Source organism: Electrona antarctica (genome assembly GCF_951216825.1).
Source record: "Electrona antarctica genome assembly, chromosome: 6".
Lineage (NCBI taxonomy): Eukaryota > Metazoa > Chordata > Actinopteri > Myctophiformes > Myctophidae > Electrona > Electrona antarctica.
The window spans coordinates 49,184,364-49,206,293 of record NC_136811.1 but is presented as its reverse complement, the minus strand read 5'-3'; the positions used below and the strand labels follow the sequence as shown (position 1 = coordinate 49,206,293).

Here is a 21,930-nt window from a genome sequence, read left to right as displayed (position 1 = left end):
GCCAAAAACACTAGCTGGCGTTACGAAACCGGTGACCTACTATGAATATACGGTTTTGATGGAACCAACAGCTGTACCTATTTGAAAATCAGGGTCCTGCAAGCTGTGGGCCCTGGCGTTTATTGTATTTTTTTTTGTATTAATTTATTCAGCACAGTATGAAAACAATACAGTGAACATATAAATATAAGAAGGGAAAAGTGCTAGGCTGAGGCAAAAAAGCCCAAGGGGCTTATACGAGGCCTCTGCCTATATGTAAAACACAATGAAACATCTTATACGAGGCCTCTACCTATATGTAAAACACAATGAAACATCTTATACGAGGCCTCTACCTATATGTAAAACACAATGAAACATCTTATACGAGGCCTCTACCTATATGTAAAACACAATGAAACATCTTATACGAGGCCTCTACCTATGTAAAACACAATGAAACATCTTATACGAGGCCTCTGCCTATGTAAAACACAATGAAACATCTTATACGAGGCCTCTACCTATGTAAAACACAATGAAACATCTTATACGAGGCCTCTACCTATGTAAAACACAATGAAACATTGTACAAGAAATATAGTGTATCCAGAATACATGATTGCAGTATATAGAACAAAAAAACAAAACAAAAAACAACATCATTAGAATACTTGGTTATCTACAGTACATGATTAGAGAAAAGAAGAGATGATACAAAGAAATATAATTAAGTGATCTGGTCAAAACTTATGTTTGAAATTATTTAATGACGTAGAATTTGATGAGATAATGCTTAGGCTCCACTAAGTTCCATTGTTAACCCGGGCCTGGATGTACGTACAAGCTCACAAGTTGTGAGCTTGTAGACTTGTAAGAGTAATTAGTACTAATCCGTCTAATGACTCTTTGAGAGCCCATTGTCCTTAGTGCGCCAAGTCACTCTGCCTGTTCCATTGTCCATACTGCGTCAGGTCGCTCTGCCTGCTGTGTTCTGATATGATTTGCTCCTATTGAATATAATGATGTACCGTCAAAGATCCAATTGTAGCCGAGGAGGCCTTTATTTATTTCTGAAGAAATGAGAAGCAGGCATAAATCGGAGATAGGGCCATATTTGCAATTTAGCCTACTGTATGTTTTTAGCCAATTTAGCTCAGCCTAATTTAGCTTAGTTTTTTATGGTTATAATTATTTTAGACCCCAACAGGGGTTTATACTTGGCCCTCTCCTCTCCACACCAACGACACATTGTGAACTTGCAGATCGGCTATTTTCTGCAAATGTTTGCTTATTTTCACTGTATGCTTTTTGAGTGGTGTAAACCACTCCTATGGCTTTGTTAGTTTACGTGTCTGTCTGTCTGTCTGTCTGTCTGTCTGTCTGTCTGTCTGTCTGTCTATTCGTACCAAAAAATGAGCATGGTTGCTACGGTCACCCAGTTCACCCGGGTGTGATTTCATTACGTCAGACATTACGTCAGATCAGAGCTGATCAGGCTATATAAGACCATACACCACTCGGTTCACACGGGTGGGATTTTTTATTTATATTATTATGACGTATCCAGAATAGGGACTTCTAGGTTTCATATGGTTACTATACGATAGTTCAACCAATTATTTTTTTGAGTGGTGTAAACCACTCCTACAACTGGCTTTTTTGTGCAGAAAAAATGAGCATGGTTGCTATGTTCACCCTGTTGTAATGACGTAATGAAATCACACCCGGGTGAACAGGGTGAACATAGCAACCATGCTCATTTTTTCTGCACAAACAAAGCCAGGTAATGAAATCACACCCGGGTGTGATTTCATTACGTCAGACATGATTTCATTACGTCAGACAGACCTTACACCACTCAGTTCACACGGGTGTGATTTTTTAACTATTTGTAACTATTTTCTATCAATTCCACGCCCCATGAAGCCCTGAATGTGTTTAGTTTTTGTCACATTCCTAAGTCAATAAACTGTTTACTAGTGTACATACAGTATGTTTTTGTCAAAATCGATCGGGTTTTGATATCAATAATCTCCGTCCTTTTGATCAATCTTCGTCCTGAGCGCTGGGCGTTACTAATTGATTGAACGGAGAACTCCGTCATTGCCGCTCAGGGTGTTAAACATCTGCATTGCTAGTCTACACAATTACAGAATTGTTATTGTGATCATCGTTTGCCTGCTGTCTCTCCTAATGGTACCGACATCAATACAGCATGGAATTTTGGACAAAATTGTATACAACAATAACACAATATTGAGGCTAAATCTCATCAAATGGTGGTCCGTGGCTCAAGTAAGTAGCCGAGCCATGAGGCCCATAGGGCAGGAGCCTATCTCCTGTTTCACCCCCCTGGACATGACGCTAGTATGTCGTAGGGACTTACCCCCAATCCAACCCTTGATGCTGAGTGTCAAGCAGGGAGGCATTGGGTCCCATTTTTAGAGTCTTTGGTATGACCCGGCCGGGGATTGAACCCCGACCTCCCAGTCTCAGGGCGGAAATAGTGCCAAATAAATAATAATGGGCCTTGATATGAAAAGGGTTGAAAACCACTGAATTATTGGCTTTTTTCGGGTGAACTAATCCTTAACAGTATGAAGGCCAAAGCACTGGAATTGACGAGTAGCGTACTGTACACATCACACATGGAGCGAGTTTTACACGTGACATTTCCCCAAATACATGTGCTTCAAAGATCTGTGTTCTCACAATAATAAAAAAAAACGAACTCGTAGGAGAGAGTCAGCAGACAGTTTTAGCACAGATGTCCCATGGGCTGTTTCACATTGAAGCACAACAGTGACATTAGAGCGACCGCAAAATCTATCTGTGAGCCAGAACGCTGTTTTCTCTTGAAAAGTGAAAACTCGGAACAGCAGAGCTGTGATTCTGATTATGAAAGTTTTTTTCCTTTTTTTAACCCATTTTGGGCGGGAACCCCTTTTGGTGTTAGCATTATGTTATGCTTTAGCTATTGAAAAATAGCAGATCTGCTATTTTTGAAAAATGACTGACAGAAACATAGCTTTTTCAGAGAACTGTCAGGATGTGGAAGACATTTTTAGAATCTGATCTCAGGTCAAAATGGGTTAACCCAGCTTTTATTGGGGACCAGCGTTTGTACAGTATTTGCATGTACCATGCAACACCCCTGGTTATTGTTGGAAGAGGCGGTTGTTATTTGCGACCTGCTCGTTGTCGGAGCTTTTAATACCGTATTCACTCCCTGTAAAACAAATGGCAGTAAAAAACACAATTATCGTGTGTGTTTTGTTTGTGTCCCCCGTCCTGTCTGTCTGTATGATTTGATGTGCGCGTGTGTCTGTGCGTGCGTGCGTGTGTGTGCGTGCGTGTGTGTGTGCAGGTGCGTGATGAGGAGATGGAGGAGCTGGAACAGATGCTGTCTAACTACTGTGTGTGTGTGCATGTGTGTGTGTGTGTGTGTGTGCAGGTGCGTGATGAAGAGATGGAGGAGCTGGAACAGATGCTGTCTAACTACTGTGTGTGTGTGTGTGTGTGTGTGTGTGTGTGTGTGTGTGTGTGTGTGTGTGTGCAGGTGCGTGATGAAGAGATGGAGGAGCTGGAACAGATGCTGTCTAACTACTGTGTGTGTGTGTGTGTGTGTGTGTGTGTGTGTGTGTGTGTGTGTGTGTGTGTGTGCAGGTGCGTGATGAAGAGATGGAGGAGCTGGAACAGATGCTGTCTAACTACTGTGTGTGTGTGTGTGTGTGTGTGTGTGTGTGCAGGTGCGTGATGAAGAGATGGAGGAGCTGGAACAGATGCTGTCTAACTAGTGTGTGTGTGTGTGTGTGTGTGTGTGTGTGTGTGTGTGTGTGTGTGTGTGTGTGTGTGTGTGTGTGTGTGTGTGTGTGTGTGTGTGTGTGTGTGTGTGTGTGTGTGTGTGTGTGTGTGTGTGTGTGTGTGTGTGTGTGTGTGTGTGTGTGTGTGTGTGTGTGTGCAGGTGCGTGATGAAGAGATGGAGGAGCTGGAACAGATGCTGTCTAACTACTGTGTGTGTGTGTGTGTGTGTGTGTGCAGGTGCGTGATGAAGAGATGGAGGAGCTGGAACAGATGCTGTCTAACTACTGTGTGTGTGTGTGTGTGTGTGTGCGTGCGTGTGTGTGTGCAGGTGCGTGATGAAGAGATGGAGGAGCTGGAACAGATGCTGTCTAACTACTGTGAGCTTCCGGCGGCTGGCGGAGTGGAGAACGGCTACGGGAAGATCAACATCCTGCTGCAGACCTACATCGGACGAGGAGAGGTGGACAGCTTCTCCCTCATCTCTGACCTCTCCTACGTGGCCCAGGTACACACACACACACACACACACACACACGTGCACATGAACGCACACACTCACACAGTGGCTCAGGAGGTAGAGCGGCCGCTTGGGAATCGGAAGGTTCCCGGTTCGATTCCAGGCTGTCTTTGAGCTAGACACTGAACCCCTAATTTCTCCTGGTGAGCAGGTTGGTGCCTTGCATGGTTTCCTCCGCCACCGGCATATGAATGAGTGAATGTAATGCACAATCTATGTAAAAACACCCACACACACCCACACACACACACACACACACACACACACACACACACACACACACACACACACACACACATTTAATCATTTATTTATGTCCACATAAGAGATACAATACAAGGACACAAATATTTACAAGGTGCTGTACAGAGTGCAATCAGCAAATCCCGGACAAATACCCACACACCCTTCAGGGGTACAAGTAACAGCGTCTTCGCCATATTTGGCGGCTACCGATAGTGGAAGAGATTGCACAGAATTTCACAAGCCGTTTGGCTGCTTTATTTTGGCATCCCAAGTTGTTGGAAGCCTCTTACAACCAAACTGTGTACGTGTCCTAGGCTGCCGAAGATAAACACAACTATTCCATAGTCAGCAAACTCAGCATGTCTTATATGGCACCTTGCAAAGCGAAAATACCGGTAGTTACTTGTATTTCATATAACAGCAAAAGTTGAAAGCCTAAAATCAGTGATTTATTCACTGTTACTAAAACAGCATAATTTAACAAAATGTTGTCCACGCAAACATCGTCAGTCATGAGATTTTATTGTTGCTTTAATAACACAGTTCCCACGGTCATGAAATTCCTGGAAATAATATTTTGAAATGAGAAAAAAACATTTTACAGTCCTGGAACAAGTTTGGAATTAAGCAATTAAGCATGGAAAAAGCACACAAAAAAAGTACAAATCGGCACTTCTATGCATGGCAAGGGTCTGTGAGGTCAGACCATAGCTCCTGGTGAGCCTACGGTTTAGTTTTAACTTCATATAGGTTCAAATCATTACCCGAGGAGATAAGAGTCCTGAGAGAGTTTCCAGATGAGTGAAGAGACACAGAGAGAGAGGGCGAGCCAGAGTATTTCTACAACCCTCATCCTCATCACAGTCCATGAATAGCAGCAGCCATGATAAACTACCTCTCCTGGAGGGAGTGTGACCCCAATATTAGCTGACTCATGTCTCCTGCTCTGAGTGTACACATCCCGTGACATCTCTTTTCGGACGCGTGAAGAAGAGCCACGACGACAACCTCTACTGTCAAATGCTGACGAATGGATGAATCCCCTCAGCGGGCCGTCAGCTCCGTAACCAGTCAGACACGAGGAGACACCGAAGAACCAAGATCTCACGGTCGTCGACAGTTTGCCAAGTCTTTGGCTCAACCAGGGCATCAGCGGTCGTCGTGCACAGGAAAGAAAACCCACTTCTGTAAGCAGTGTGACAAGAGTTTCAGTACGCTGAAGACGCACCAGCGTGTCCACACTGGAGAAAAGAGAAAAATCTTTTCACTGTAAACATTGTACAAACAAAGAGGTAGGAGCGCACACCAGTAGTGGGGAGGTGCTGACCGCAGGAGACAAAACTTGAACAAAGAAAGAAAAGAGGCCGCACAACTCGTAGTCACGATGCTAGAAACTTTTATCTAACCGACATTTCGGCAAACAGGATGCCTTCTTCAGGGTACTGAAAAACATTGTGACAAGAGTTTCCGTCAGTCCCATCATCTCATTACGAACCAGCGTCCACACTGGAGAAAAACCCTACCGCTGTCAACAGTGTTGTGGCAAATGTTTCAGCGTCTGAAACAGCCGCCTGAAGATGCACCAGCGTGTGCACACTGGGGAAAAGCCTTACCGCTGTGATCAGTGTGGCAGGAGTTTCACCGAGTCGAGTAACCTCACGAAACACCAGCGTATTCATTCAGGAGAAAAGCCCTTCCCCTGCGCACACTGTGACAAGTGTTTCACTAAGTCACAACACCTGATTACACACCAGCGTGCCCACACTGGAGAAAGACCTTATACCTCTGTAAACAGTTGCACTCAGTTAAGCTATCTGAGGAGTCGAGACACACCAGAATATCCACACTGGAGAAAGGCCTTACGTGTGTAAACATAAACAGTGTGACAAGAGTTTCACTCAGGCGGAAAACCTGAAGAGACACCAGCGTCTCCACACTGTTCCGTTGTGAACAGTGTGACAAGCGTTTCAGTCTGTTCCATCATCTGATTAAACACCAGGGTACGTTTACACACTGGAGAAGAGCCATACTACCGTAAACGGTGTGGCAAGAGTTTCAGTTATTCTAATAATATGGAGAGACACCAGCGAGACAATGCATGTGAGGAAAAAATGGCTCGGCAGCGACCGCCGCCTGAAGAAGTTCCGGAGTAGCGCACCGCGTCCTCAGGATGTACTACAACAGCTCAGTTGAAGGTGTTCTGTCAGGATGTGTTACTACCTGATATGGAAACTGTACTGCCAGAGAAGGCGCAAGGAAAGCTTTCCGCGCTCCAGGAACTGTACAAAAAGCGGTATGTACCCAGCGCATCATCAAGGACGAGCAGTCGAGCACCATCACAAACTGTTCAACCCCCTACAACGCCAAATAGGCCCTACCGCAGTATCTAGAGCAGCACCACCAGGTTTATGAACAGATTTCACCCGGCTGCTGCCGTCAGACTGCTGAACAAGGCATGAGTCTTGTCCAGCGGTATCGTCAGGCTGGTCTCAGACCTTTGCTCTTCCTTGAACCCACCTGTGGATTACACCAGGGACAAGAGAATTGACTTGACGTTTTTGTTTTTGCTCTCCCTCATGGCCCTACTTGAGGATTATACCAGTGTCAGTCTACTTTATGTGGATTATGCAGTTGACAAGAACTGACTTTTTGCACCTTAATCCTCGGGAAAAGTATCAGATCGGCCCTTATTTGTCATATCGGTATTGGTGAATATGGCAGTCTAACCACCGATCCGACACAGGGGTAAGGGGTTGACACTATGGCAGGTAAATAATATGTTGGGACATGTAGAGTTTGCTTTGGAGTTGCCCAAACTGCAAGTGCACATTTGAGTGAGGAGTCTGCTATAAACACAACACGAGATATATAGCTAGATCGCTATAAACACAACATGAGATCACGACATTGGTATCGGTATTCAGTATCGGTATCGGCTAACACAGAAATTGAGGTATCGGGATCGGAAAGCGAAAAAAGTCGGGACATCCCTAGTAACTATGCACAGAAACAAATTTCACCCACTTTTTGAGGGGTGCCAGACCCTCCTATGCCCAGCTCTGTGTGTCCCCATAGCGATGATTTGATTGTCTGAGGGCTTAAAAAGTGAGGATACAAAGTGAGGACAGAAAAGTGAGGACGCCAAAAGTAAGGAATGTGATGATGTATGATGATAAGAGTGCCCCTCACTTAACACGAGTGTGATTTATTTTAAACTTTTAAATCTGTGATTTGACAACAAAGCTAATTCTGATTCCGAACTGATCTTATTTTTTGAGTGGTGCAAACCACTCCAACAACCAGCTTTGTCTGTATCTATGTTTGTGTCTATTTATGTGTGTACCTGTACGTGTGTGTACCTGTACGTGGGACCCAAAAAAATGAGCATGGTTACTATGGTCACTGACATTACGTCAGACCACAGCTGATCAGGCTATATAAGACCTTGCACCACTCAGTTCACACAGGTGTGATTTTTTTATTTACACCTCGATTACTATCCTCTTTTCCCACAAATCCCATTCCCACAATTCCCATTCCCATTCCGTAGATGGAAGAAGAACTAATTGTTGCCATTAACCAGTTCCCTGTGCTACTGTATTTAAACCTTACCCTCTCATTGACTCAGCGTGGCTTACCTGTCACCAGTGGGCCTGTGCATCACTGTCTCCATGCAGATGGATGACTCTTACCTGTCACCAGTGGGCCTGTGCATCACTGTCTCCATGCAGATGGATGACTCTTACCTGTCACCAGTGGGCCTGTGCATCACTGTCTCCATGCAGATGGATGACTCTTACCTGTCACCAGTGGGCCTGTGCATCACTGTCTCCATGCAGATGGATGACTCTTACCTGTCACCAGTGGGCCTGTGCATCACTGTCTCCATGCAGATGGACACCAGTGGGCCTGTGCATCACTGTCTCCATGCAGATGGACCCCTCACCAGTGGGCCTGTGCATCACTGTCTCCATGCAGATGGACGTCCAGCCAGTGGGCCTGTGCATCACTGTCTCCATGCAGATGGACCCCTCACCAGTGGGCCTGTGCATCACTGTCTCCATGCAGATGGACGTCCAGCCAGTGGGCCTGTGCATCACTGTCTCCATGCAGATGGACGTCCAGCCAGTGGGCCTGTGCATCACTGTCTCCAGGTCTTACCTGTCACCAGTGGGCCTGTGCATCACTGTCTCCAGGTCTTACCTGTCACCAGTGGGCCTGTGCATCACTGTCTCCAGGTCTTACCTGTCACCAGTGGGCCTGTGCATCACTGTCTCCAGGTCTTACCTGTCACCAGTGGGCCTGTGCATCACTGTCTCCAGGTCTTACCTGTCACCAGTGGGCCTGTGCATCACTGTCTCCAGGTCTTACCTGTCACCAGTGGGCCTGTGCATCACTGTCTCCAGGTCTTACCTGTCACCAGTGGGCCTGTGCATCACTGTCTCCAGGTCTTACCTGTCACCAGTGGGCCTGTGCATCACTGTCTCCAGGTCTTACCTGTCACCAGTGGGCCTGTGCATCACTGTCTCCAGGTCTTACCTGTCACCAGTGGGCCTGTGCATCACTGTCTCCATGCAGATGGACCAGTGACTGCATGTCCAGCTTGTTGAACCAGAAACACCTGCTGGTGGTTCTGATGTGTTCCAGGTGGTTCTGATGTGGTTCTGATGTGTTCCAGGTGGTTCTGATGTGGTTCTGATGTGTTCCAGGCCGCAGTAACTGTCGACAGCAGACACACTGTCGTCTATCAATCATGCCTTTGAATCTCTCCCCTGTTTCCCATTCGAACACTCACAGAATGAACCTGTTATGGTTACCATCCCCGCCTGTTTAACCTGGAAGGCCATCCCGGCTTCCAAAACAAACTTTAAAAAGAGGCTCCAGGCTTTAGCGGTGCCAAACTATAATGATAATTTGGTCCCCAGACCCCCCACCCTTTGTGTGTGTGTGTGTGTTTGTGTGTTTTTGGGGGGGTTTTTCGCGCCTATTATGTGCAAATGTACAGTGACAAAAAACATTTCACATATTATGTGAAATGTATCCTCTGCATTGTACCATCCTATAGAGTGAGGAAAGGTTGGTTGTAGCGCTCGGGGAGCAGTTTGGGGTCAATTAAGCGTCTTGCTCAGAGAATATCAAAACAGTCTGATCCCAACTGTGATCTCTGATCACCATTCATAACCTATTCTTTTTTGTTATTATTTTAAAATCATTTGAAAATAGTGAAAACAGCTGATATACAAGCTCACAGCAGATCTGCTATTTTCACTACTTTTATGCGACACTCTTGTATGACGAAGTAACAAAGTAAGGCATTCATTTACAAAATAGAAGAGCTGAAATGTGGAGATACACACGTTTCTGTCTGCAATCCACGGCCACGATGTTCAGTCACATTCCTGGACGAGAAAGCCTGCTCAGATCTGCGGGCATGTCCCAAGTTATCATATCACGTGGAACAATAAATGTGTTTCCTGTTGTATCAGCGGCCACCATTGTCTGACGGCATTAACCCATTTTGGGCGGGAACCCCTTTTGGTGTTAGCATTATGTTATGCTTTAGCTATTGAAAAATAGCAGATCTACAAGCTCATAGCGCGCCACCGAGTGGCGCGCTACGAGCTTGTAGGTCTGCTATTTTTGAAAAATCGAAGAACCACTGACATAGAAACATAGCTTTTTCAGAAAACTGTCAGGATGTAGAAGACATTTGTAGAATCTGATCTCAGGTCAGAATGGGTTAAGGGGGCTTGGTGAAACGCCACAGTAGATCGGAGAGCGGGCATCATCGCGGCTTTATCCTCTGCGGGGGAAAAAATCAACGGACGGTTCTCTCGAATGTGGAAATTAATATGTTCTCCCTTACATATTTCACAGTGACTGATAGCCTGGAATCTAACCATCCCCATCCCCCATCTCAAAACACACACACACACACACACACACACACACACACACACACACTTCTTTTCTCATTTTCACTCTCCTTGGCTCCTCTCATCCCTCTGCTGAAGCCATCTATCCAAGATGTCCCACATGCAGTAACCAGCACCATGTGGTCAAATAGTTGGAATAGCTCACGCAGATTCCCTCTTTGCTCCTAATTCGCCCGATTTCAGATGTTGTAGCCGGGGAGCCTGCGATGGGCCGGCTCCTTCGTACTGGACATCTGATGTTCCAATCAGACTGCATGCGGGACACAAAGGCCTCGACTCGCATTGCCAAACACCCACACTGCCAACCTACTGCCGCCCCGGGACAAAACACCCACACTGCCAACCTACTGCCGCCCCGGGACAAAACACCCACACTGCCAACCTACTGCCGCCCGGGACAAAACACCCACACTGCCAACCTACTGCCGCCCGGGACAAAACACCCACACTGCCAACCTACTGCCGCCCGGGACAAAACACCCACACTGCCAACCTACTGCCGCCCGGGACAAAACACCCACACTGCCAACCTACTGCCGCCCGGGACAAAACACCCACACTGCCAACCTACTGCCACCCGGGACAAAACACCCACACTGCCAACCTACTGCCGCCCGGGACAAAACACCCACACTGCCAACCTACTGCCGCCCGGGACAAAACACCCACACTGCCAACCTACTGCCGCCCGGGACAAAACACCCACACTGCCAACCTACTGCCGCCCGGGACAAAACACCCACACTGCCAACCTACTGCTGCCCGGGACAAAACACCCACACTGCCAACCTACTGCCGCCCCGGGACAAAACACCCACACTGCCAACCTACTGCCACCCGGGACAAAACACCCACACTGCCAACCTACTGCCGCCCGGGACAAAACACCCACACTGCCAACCTACTGCCCCCCGGGACAAAACACCTACACTGCCAACCTACTGCCGCCCGGGACAAAACACCCACACTGCCAACCTACTGCCGCCCGGGACAAAACACCCACACTGCCAACCTACTGCCGCCCGGGACAAAACACCCACACTGCCAACCTACTGCTGCCCGGGACAAAACACCCACACTGCCAACCTACTGCCACCCGGGACAAAACACCCACACTGCCAACCTACTGCCGCCCGGGACAAAACACCCACACTGCCAACCTACTGCCCCCCGGGACAAAACACCCACACTGCCAACCTACTGCCACCCGGGACAAAACACCCACACTGCCAACCTACTGCCGCCCGGGACAAAACACCCACACTGCCAACCTACTGCCACCCGGGACAAAACACCCACACTGCCAACCTACTGCTGCCCGGGACAAAACACCCACACTGCCAACCTACTGCTGCCCGGGACAAAACACCCACACTGCCAACCTACTGCCGCCCGGGACAAAACACCCACACTGCCAACCTACTGCTGCCGCCCGGGACAAAACACCCACACTGCCAACCTACTGCCGCCCGGGACAAAACACCCACACTGCCAACCTACTGCCGCCCGGGACAAAACACCCACACTGCCAACCTACTGCCGCCCGGGACAAAACACCCACACTGCCAACCTACTGCCGCCGCCCGGGACAAAACACCCACACTGCCAACCTACTGCCACCCGGGACAAAACACCCACACTGCCAACCTACTGCCGCCCGGGACAAAACACCCACACTGCCAACCTACTGCCACCCGGGACAAAACACCCACACTGCCAACCTACTGCCGCCCGGGACAAAACACCCACACTGCCAACCTACTGCCGCCCGGGACAAAACACCCACACTGCCAACCTACTGCCGCCGCCCGGGACAAAACACCCACACTGCCAACCTACTGCCGCCCGGGACAAAACACCCACACTGCCAACCTACTGCCACCCGGGACAAAACACCCACACTGCCAACCTACTGCTGCCCGGGACAAAACACCCACACTGCCAACCTACTGCTGCCGCCCGGGACAAAACACCCACACTGCCAACCTACTGCCGCCCGGGACAAAACACCCACACTGCCAACCTACTGCCGCCCGGGACAAAACACCCACACTGCCAACCTACTGCTGCCGCCCGGGACAAAACACCCACACTGCCAACCTACTGCCGCCCGGGACAAAACACCCACACTGCCAACCTACTGCCGCCGCCCGGGACAAAACACCCACACTGCCAACCTACTGCCGCCCGGGACAAAACACCCACACTGCCAACCTACTGCCGCCCGGGACAAAACACCCACACTGCCAACCTACTGCCGCCTGGGACAAAACACCCACACTGCCAACCTACTGCCGCCCGGGACAAAACACCCACACTGCCAACCTACTGCCGCCTGGGACAAAACACCCACACTGCCAACCTACTGCCGCCCGGGACAAAACACCCACACTGCCAACCTACTGCCACCCGGGACAAAACACCCACACTGCCAACCTACTGCGGCCCGGGACAAAACACCCACACTGCCAACCTACTGCCGCCGCCCGGGACAAAACACCCACACTGCCAACCTACTGCTGCCCGGGACAAAACACCCACACTGCCAACCTACTGCCGCCCGGGACAAAACACCCACACTGCCAACCTACTGCTGCCGCCCGGGACAAAACACCCACACTGCCAACCTACTGCCGCCCGGGACAAAACACCCACACTGCCAACCTACTGCCGCCCGGGACAAAACACCCACACTGCCAACCTACTGCCGCCCGGGACAAAACACCCACACTGCCAACCTACTGCCGCCCGGGACAAAACACCCACACTGCCAACCTACTGCTGCCACCCGGGACAAAACACCCACACTGCCAACCTACTGCTGCCACCCGGGACAAAACACCCACACTGCCAACCTACTGCTGCCACCCGGGACAAAACACCCACACTGCCAACCTACTGCTGCCCGGGACAAAACACCCACACTACCAACCTACTGCCGCCCGGGACAAAACACCCACACTGCCAACCTACTGCTGCCACCCGGGACAAAACACCCACACTGCCAACCTACTGCTGCCCGGGACAAAACACCCACACAGCCAACCTACTGCCGCCCGGGACAAAACACCCACACTGCCAACCTACTGCCGCCCGGGACAAAACACCCACACTGCCAACCTACTGCTGCCCGGGACAAAACACCCACACTGTCAACCTACTGCCGCTGCCCGGGACAAAACACCCACACTGCCAACCTACTGCTGCCCGGGACAAAACACCCACACTGCCAACCTACTGCCTCCTGGGACAAAACACCCACACTGCCAACCTACTGCTGCCCGGGACAAAACACCCACACTGCCAACCTACTGCCGCTGCCCGGGACAAAACACCCACACTGCCAACCTACTGCCGCCGCCCGGGACAAAACACCCACACTGCCAACCTACTGCCGCCCGGGACAAAACACCCACACTGCCAACCTACTGCTGCCGCCCGGGACAAAACACCCACACTGCCAACCTACTGCCGCCCGGGACAAAGCATCTGTCTCTTTGTCACTCTCTCACACGCATGTGTATACTACACATGCGTGTGTATACACACCCACCCTCCTACTCGCACACATGTGCACATTATGGGGGGTGGGGGGGTTTGCATGCAACAGTGGATGCATGCACGCATCCATAAACACCCACGCACAGACACACATGCACGCAAGCGCACACACACACACACACACTATATATATATGTATATTTATTTATATATATATATACACACACACACACACACACACACGTACACACACATACATACGTACATACACATACACACACTATACATACATACTGCTAGAGCAATGGCTTTAGCAAATGTGGGATTGAGCAGTTCTGCAGCTCTCGCACTCAATGGCCCAGAGAGAAGACGTTATTATGGCCCAGCAGAGCAGAGGGCTCCAGAGGTCAGCTAAACATTTACGGCATCAAAAACCTTCACATACACTCAACCTAAACAGCAGCAGGGGTTGAAACCCGAAGGGTGTCCATTTCATCCCGGAGGTTAGGGGACAGGATGCGACGTGGGAAATGGGAGAGCTCTCTGCTGTTGAGGCGGTTATTGGTCACGTGGGCGTGTTGATTATTCCGTTGAACATCAGGCTTCTTAATTAAAGAGAAGGAAGAAAGTGTTGCACACTTTATGGCTCTACCGTGCAGTGATAAAGTTTTTTTGATTGACGTTTGGGCCTGTTGGCCTTCCATCAGGCCTCTAACAGGTGCCTTCCTCCAGAGATGGGTGTCAGGAGCAGTGGCTCTCAACCCTTTTCCATTTCAAGGACCCCCCAGTTTGATATGCATTATAGGCCATGGTGGTTCCTTCTCACGTGAGCCCCAAATTATTGTCTTTGGTCTGAACATAGTTTGTGCCATGGAACACCCATACACGATTAATGTTTCAAAAATATTCAAAATTTGTGACATTATTTTCAAGATTCTTTTGAAAATGGCAGATGTACGAGCTGTCAACGCGTAAACGTGTTGTGAGCTTGAAGGTTAAAGTGCTGTTTTGTTGTGAAAAATGATCTAATGTAATCCTGGGCGCTAAACTTCATCTGCCAACCTGGTGTTTTTGTGAGGGTTTAAAGCTGCGTTCACACCGCCAGAAGCTAGAAAAATAAAGCAAGCTAAAATGATTTCGAAGCAGCTTTTCTTTCAGAAAGTGGGCGTGTACAAGGTACCTGTCAGTCAAGCGGCCTGGACTGGCCTTGAGACGAGACAGAAAATAGGCAGTCTGAGCAGACGCTCAGATTTATATTTAGTTACATCATAACCTATTTATGGATAAATAAATAATATAATCTTGGTAAACATGCTTGTAAATAACCGAACGAGACGACGGACCGCTCTCGATCCTCCCTCGTCTACCCCCGCTCATGTGCTCATCTCGGGGCGGGGGGGGGGGGGGGGGGGGGAGGGAGACAACCTCTGCTCCACTCCGCTGTCCTCTCCTCCACGACCGAAACCCTCCGAGCGCAGCTGAAACACCGAGATCGAATTAAATTATATCTTTTTTTAAATATCGGCTCTGTATGTAATGTTAATGTTGTTTTGGCAAGAGCATACCATATTTACGGAAAGAAATACAACTGTACATAGCCAGCACGTCGTGGAAGCAAGTAAAACAGCTTGTGTCTCCGTGTGGGGTCCGGGCCTTCAGCCCCAAGTCTGCCGGGAAAGGGAGACCATATCGTGGCGCTGCCGGTCCGTCACTGACCCTCGTCCCCCGGCTGCCCACTGTGATGTATTCACATCTCGGGGCAGTAGGAAACCGCTCCTCCACACCTCCCTCACCGTTTACAGTATCCGCCAATTGAATGCTCCAGATGATGTGAAACGTGGGCAACTAGTATAGGCATACTTTCATTACTTAATTAATAAATAATCATTATCACTGTGGCAGTCTTTTTCTTTGCTGCTCACAGTCGCCATGACTTATTCACCAAAACTTTCCACAAGCCAGGCAGGCGGTTGTGCACTGATCAGTGGGCAGTGTGCTGCAACTGTCCTCGGGTTGAGAGAGGTGGGTTGGTCTGTCACAATGTGAATTGAAACCCATTTATTCCTGATATATAAAGGTTATTATATAATTTATAAAAGTATGTCGTTGCCCGGCGATTGTAAACAGCAGCTATCTCTCTCTCTCTCACACACACACACACACACATACACACACACACACACACACACACACACACACATACACACACACGACGTGCAGGGTGATAGACCGACAGAGCACATCCCCTCCCCTCTTTCCGGGGAGAGTTGGGGGGGAAAAGGCAGGGGGTCCGACACGAAAAAAATCTATTTGGTACACTCCCAGAGTTATAGACCTGTATTGGTCCATTCGGTCCCTAACTATCACTTAGCTGTGGAGTGGACCCCCTGGAGCCCCCTCAAGGACCCCTGGGGGGTCCCCAGACCCCATGGTGAGAGCCAGTGATGTGAAGAACAGCCAGTCCTGCCCGGTCCATCAGAGAGTACCCTTCCCCTCTCGCAGCTTTCAATCAGAACGCCGCCGCCAGACTTAACAAATCAATCCAGAGGAAAAAACTTTTTCGCACCTTGCCACTCAATCAGATCCCGTTAGCACCTGACCAGATCAATCACGGATTCACGGCCCAGACAGACTTGACCGCGGCCTATCGGCGCCCACCTCCCCCTGACCCATCCCTCAAAACAGACACGAGCAATCCATCAGTGCACAGCTGCGTCTGACCAGGCTGTCGGAGCACAGCCGCGCGGCCTCTTGATCAGATCGTGATTAATTGCCGCGTCTCGCCGCTTGACGCACCATTCAAGTGCCGATGTGACTTTCACTGTAGCGTGAATGTTTCCCTGTGTCCTTTCACTGTGTCCTTTCACTGTGTCCTTTCACTGTGTCCTTTCACTGTGTCCTTTCAATGTGTCCTTTCACTGTGTCCTTTCACTGTGTCCTTTCACTGTGTCCTTTCACTGTAGCGTGAATGTTTGCCTGTGTCCTTTCACTGTGTCCTTTCACTGTGTCCTTTCACTGTGTCCTTTCACTGTAGTGTGAATGTTTGCCTGTGTCCTTTCACTGTAGTGTGAATGTTTGCCTGTGTCCTTTCACTGTAGTGTGAATGTTTGCCTGTGTCCTTTCACTGTAGTGTGAATGTTTGCCTGTGTCCTTTCACTGTAGTGTGAATGTTTGCCTGTGTCCTTTCACTGTAGTGTGAATGTTTGCCTGTGTCCTTTCACTGTAGTGTGAATGTTTGCCTGTGTCCTTTCACTGTAGCGTGGATGTTTGCCTGTGTCCTTTCACTGTGTCCTTTCCCTGTGTCCTTTCACTGTAGTGTGAATATTTGCCTGTGTCCTTTCACTGTAGCGTGGATGTTTGCCTGTGTCCTTTCCTACTCTCAAGTTCTGTCGAGGTGGAGAGTTCTCCATCACAAGTTCCAAAAAGACAGACCCTCTAAAAAGCAGTGATTCTCAACCTTTTTCAATTCAACAACCCTCGGTTTGATGTCTGTCACCCCTTTTACTGTACCTCCGGGACCCACCCCAGTCTACACTGTGTAAAGTGCTAATTTACCTCAAGAGAGTGTACAAATGGAACCAAATGGACCCATATGGCTCAGAGTTACAGATCCATAAGGGTCCATTTGTTTTGTCACTGTCGAATTATCTGGGGACCCCTCATTGAGAACCACTGCTCCGACCCCTTCATTCCGAGACAGCGATTGTGTCATTTCAGATGCCGCTGTATACGTACTTACATACATACTTTTTTCTCAGAAAACTGTTAGGATTTAGAAGCCATTTTTAGAATCGGCCTCAAATCAAATTGAATCAGAATCATCTTTATTGTCACATCACACTTTTACAAGTAAAAAAGTGGGTGAGATTCGTTTTTGTGCATAGTCACTTTTCCAAGAAAAAGAAAGGGGGGTGGGGGGTGGGGGTAAGGAGATCAAGGCAGCAAAGAAGAAAGTTTGAGTGCTTTTACCACAAAAAGAATACAAGTAAAGGGTTTCAGATATTTAGAAACTTGTTTCACAACCAGCACAGTCGTGGGTCTCTCTTAGCTTATTCACAAACGCGCAGTGGACTAAAGTGTGTGTGTGTGTGTGTGTGTGTGTGTGTGTGTGTGCGTGCGTGTGCGTGCGTGTGCGTGTGTGTGTGTGTGTGCGTGTTCGCTCGGCACCCTCCCCAGAATGCGGCTCGTATCGTCAGGGCCCTGTTCGAGATCGCCCTGCGGAAGCGCTGGCCAGCCATGACGTACCGCCTGCTCACGCTCTGCAAGGTGATCGACAAGCGGCTGTGGGGCTTCGCTCACCCGCTGCGTCAGTTCCCCAGCCTGCCTCACACCGTGCTGGCCCGCCTGGAGGAACGCAAGCTCAGCGTGGACAAGCTGAAGGAGATGAGGAAGGACGAGATCGGTGAGGAAACCAACAATAATACATACAATTTATATAGCGCTTTTCAAGGTACTCAAAGTCACTTTACAGAACAGAAAAAATAAAAATATTAGAAGAATAAACTAGTTAAAAGGTTAGGTTAAAAACTAGAAACCAAAGGTAGACAAACAACAAGTGTGTGTGTGGGGGGGAGGGCGCCGCCTGACAAAATACACTTTTGTCGACAAAAACAACAGCATATTTAGTGGACTTGGCCTGAAGGTGAAGCAGTGTTTTAGGGTGGTGGTGGTGAGAGGGTGACATGTTGTGTGTGTTTCCTTGCAGGTCGCTGCACCACGTGAACATTGGCCTGAAGGTGAAGCAGTGTTTTAGGGTGGTGGTGGTGGTTGACATGTTGTGTGTGTTTCCTTGCAGGTCACATGCTGCACCACGTGAACATCGGCCTGAAGGTGAAGCAGTGCGTCGAACAGATCCCCTCCATCACCATGGAGGCCACCATCCAGCCAATCACGCGCACCGTGCTCCGCGTGCGCCTCGTCATCACGCACGACTTCAAGTGGAGCGACCAGGTAACGTGGCAACCAGGTCACACGGGCATGCTGCATTACATAGAATGTGCTTTTAATTGTAATAATAATAATAATGATGATAAGACCTATTTTATGGCAGACCTGTTTTAGGGGGGGACGGGACAGTAATTGTCTTGCTCAGGGACACCTCGACACATTTCCGGGCGGTGGTGGTGGGCGGCGGCAGTGTGTTGCACATGGAACGGAAGACATGTAGTTGACTGAGGCTACTGCTTCTTATTATCACAACATAAAGTTATATCATGATTTCGACCTAAATGGCATATTGGCATAATATATCAACAAGGACAGGATGATAAAAAAAAAAGATTAGCCTGATAAGTCGACCGTCTTGATCCAAGGCTGTTTCAAACACGGTCATCACTTATCAGGCTAATCTTTTAAACTTTATTTACACTTAGACAGAGTAACGTCTTGTGTTGAATGTTGGCATTATAATCCCTTGGTGTTTCATCAGCGTGAGCGAACGAAAATATAGGCTACAGTACAGGCTGCAGCCTGGTGATAAAAAAAATAAACTCCACACGTGAAATGCTACGATAAGGAAGCAAGGATTGGGCCGTGATGTCACTGCTATGCAACAAGGAAGTAGCACACAGGGATGCACAGCAGCAGAAACAGAACGCCATTATGAAGGATTCGGCAGTGATGTGACATCACTGCGATTCCTTGGACATGTGACGGATTTAACTTGTCTCCGCTGTTGAGAAAACCCCCAGCTCAGCTGCTGTTTATAACATCGTGCAGTGCGGGTCCGCTGATTAAAAAAGGTCACCCACCCGTGTTGCGTTGCGTTCTGCCCGTACCCGCACCCGTTGCAGGACTCTGCTTTGTTGTAGCACATACTGAGACTCAGGACTCTGGCCTCACGAGTCCACTCGATTAACGAGTCACTACAATGCAATGGAATAAATGTATTATACCCATAGATATTATGTGGAACCCATTCACATTAACATTATAAGAGAGCTGTCTCGCACTGAGCTTGTAGAGCGGCTATTTTCAGTGTGTTACACCCGAGTGCAACTAAGTGTAAGTCAGGCTTAATGAGATGATGTGTGAATCCCACTGCACAACCTCTGGAGGTTCTGACACAACACACGCTCAAAGTACCCATGCAGCTCTCACAGCCCTTTACTTCTGAACGTGTTAACACTGTCTCTGCTGTTCGCCCTCGAGCGCCGGCACAGGCGTGGCGCCTAGGGACTGAACTGCCTAGAAGACAGTCTGTGTGTGCATGTGTGTGTTTATCTGTCTTTGTGTATGCCTGTCTGTGTGTGTCTGTCTGTCACTGTCCGCAGCTAATCTCGCGAAACCACTGGGCCGATCGGCACTAAATTTCGCTTGCGTTTTCCGAATTCATAATCTCCTCTCCACCGGCCCACAACTCGTCCATATTTGGTTGGGACATTGTCAATATGACGTCCAATGGGCCACATCGCTAACAGAACCCGTCGTCTTACATCAAAACCTAAGCTATTCACACTCCCAGTTGAGACAAAGACGAAAACAAGCATCCTCGTGGAACGCCAACCTGTCCCACCTCCGTCGGCCAGAGGAATCTATACCGAAGGCTTTACCACCAGTTCTCCGTGGGATCCGAGGGGAATAGGAGGCTCATTGTAGCGGGGCCCAATATGAAGATGAATGTTTGTGTCCGATTAGCGATGCATGCTCCGTTCATGGGAGAGTGGTAATGGAACACCCCCTCAGCTTAGCCCTGATCCGGGTTGCATATGTCTGTGCGGCGCGCGGGGCCTAGCCAGGACACATGTAAAGACACATAAGCTTCCGCCCTCGCCAACACCATCATGACTCATTTTAAAAAAGGAAGCAGATTTTTGTTGGCATTTCTCTTTTTCTTTTTTTCTTTTTTCCATTTCCCTTTTTTTTCATGGCTTTCTTATTCCACTCATGGTCTTTTTCCCAAGCAGTCTGTCTGTCTGTCTGTCTGTCTGACTGATGATTTTGTGGTTTTATGTACAATAGTGGCCCTTTGCTCTGTGGCCTCTGTGCCAAAGAGCCACAGACAGACCTGTTTAGAAGATGATATAGTGGGTGGCGTTGGTGTGTTTATCTGCGGAAGCTCCAGTGTCTTTTCCCCCTCCTTGCTCTCTCTCTCTCTCTCCACGTCTCATAAACCTGTCTTCCACGGCGGTCAACCATCCGTTCTTTCCACGGCAGCAGGAAGCTATAAGCTGTGGTACCGGCCGGGCGTGCAGCTGGGGGGGCGGTGGGGGGCGGGGGGAGTGGGGGGGGGTGCACAGGTCCAAGGTGTGCCTTGGGACTGTGACAGCCAAATATTATCATTACAATATATCGGCGATGTCGGGCAGAAACCTATCTCTTCTCCATATTGTAACTTTTGGTAAATGAATGCCCTACTTCATCATACTGTTACTTACATACTGTACTACAACAGTCACACAAAACATCAAAAGTAGAAGATCCACAAGCTCGAAACGCAGTAGATCTATATATATCCAGTATAAAATTGCGGCACTTGAGTGCAGTGGTTAAGAACCTACCCTGTCTGGGGGTTCGATTCCACCGCGGTGCATCTGGCTTTCTCAAGCATCTATATATGAACACAATTGGCGTTCGGGGGAAGGAAGCCGGACAGTGGGGGGATGATATCTGTCACTCACGTACTCCCGGGCTGGGGGCGGCACCTGTCAGCGGGGACTGTTGGGCCGTGAGGAGTAGGAAGAAAGCTCTACGTCCTCCCGGTGAGGACTCCTCACTGGCAGGTGCTTGACAACACACATGAATGAGGGAGAAAAAAGGGGTAAATGTTAATTCATTCATTCATTCATTCATTCATTCATTCATATTTTTTGCTATGCATATGAAAGTTTTGACATGCCCATTGATGTACCTTTGGCACAAAAAAACACTTGTATAGAGGGTATGCGCATGCATAAAGTGTAAGTGGCATATCGAGTGGCAAAGTGAGTTTAACGTTGTTTGGAT

General features: G+C 48.8%; 1 protein-coding gene across 1 annotated transcript in view; it reads left to right on the top strand.

The window, feature by feature from the left end:
• The window catches only part of LOC306925120 (activating signal cointegrator 1 complex subunit 3-like), a 250,456-nt gene that overhangs the window by 150,563 nt on the left and 77,963 nt on the right, over nucleotides 1–21,930 (top strand). Inside the window, exons 18-20 of the mRNA XM_079503798.1 lie at nucleotides 4,115–4,291; nucleotides 18,163–18,388; nucleotides 18,782–18,936. Of these exons, the coding sequence (XP_079359924.1) occupies nucleotides 4,115–4,291; nucleotides 18,163–18,388; nucleotides 18,782–18,936 (558 nt within the window). The remainder of the gene's footprint in view (nucleotides 1–4,114; nucleotides 4,292–18,162; nucleotides 18,389–18,781; nucleotides 18,937–21,930) is intronic.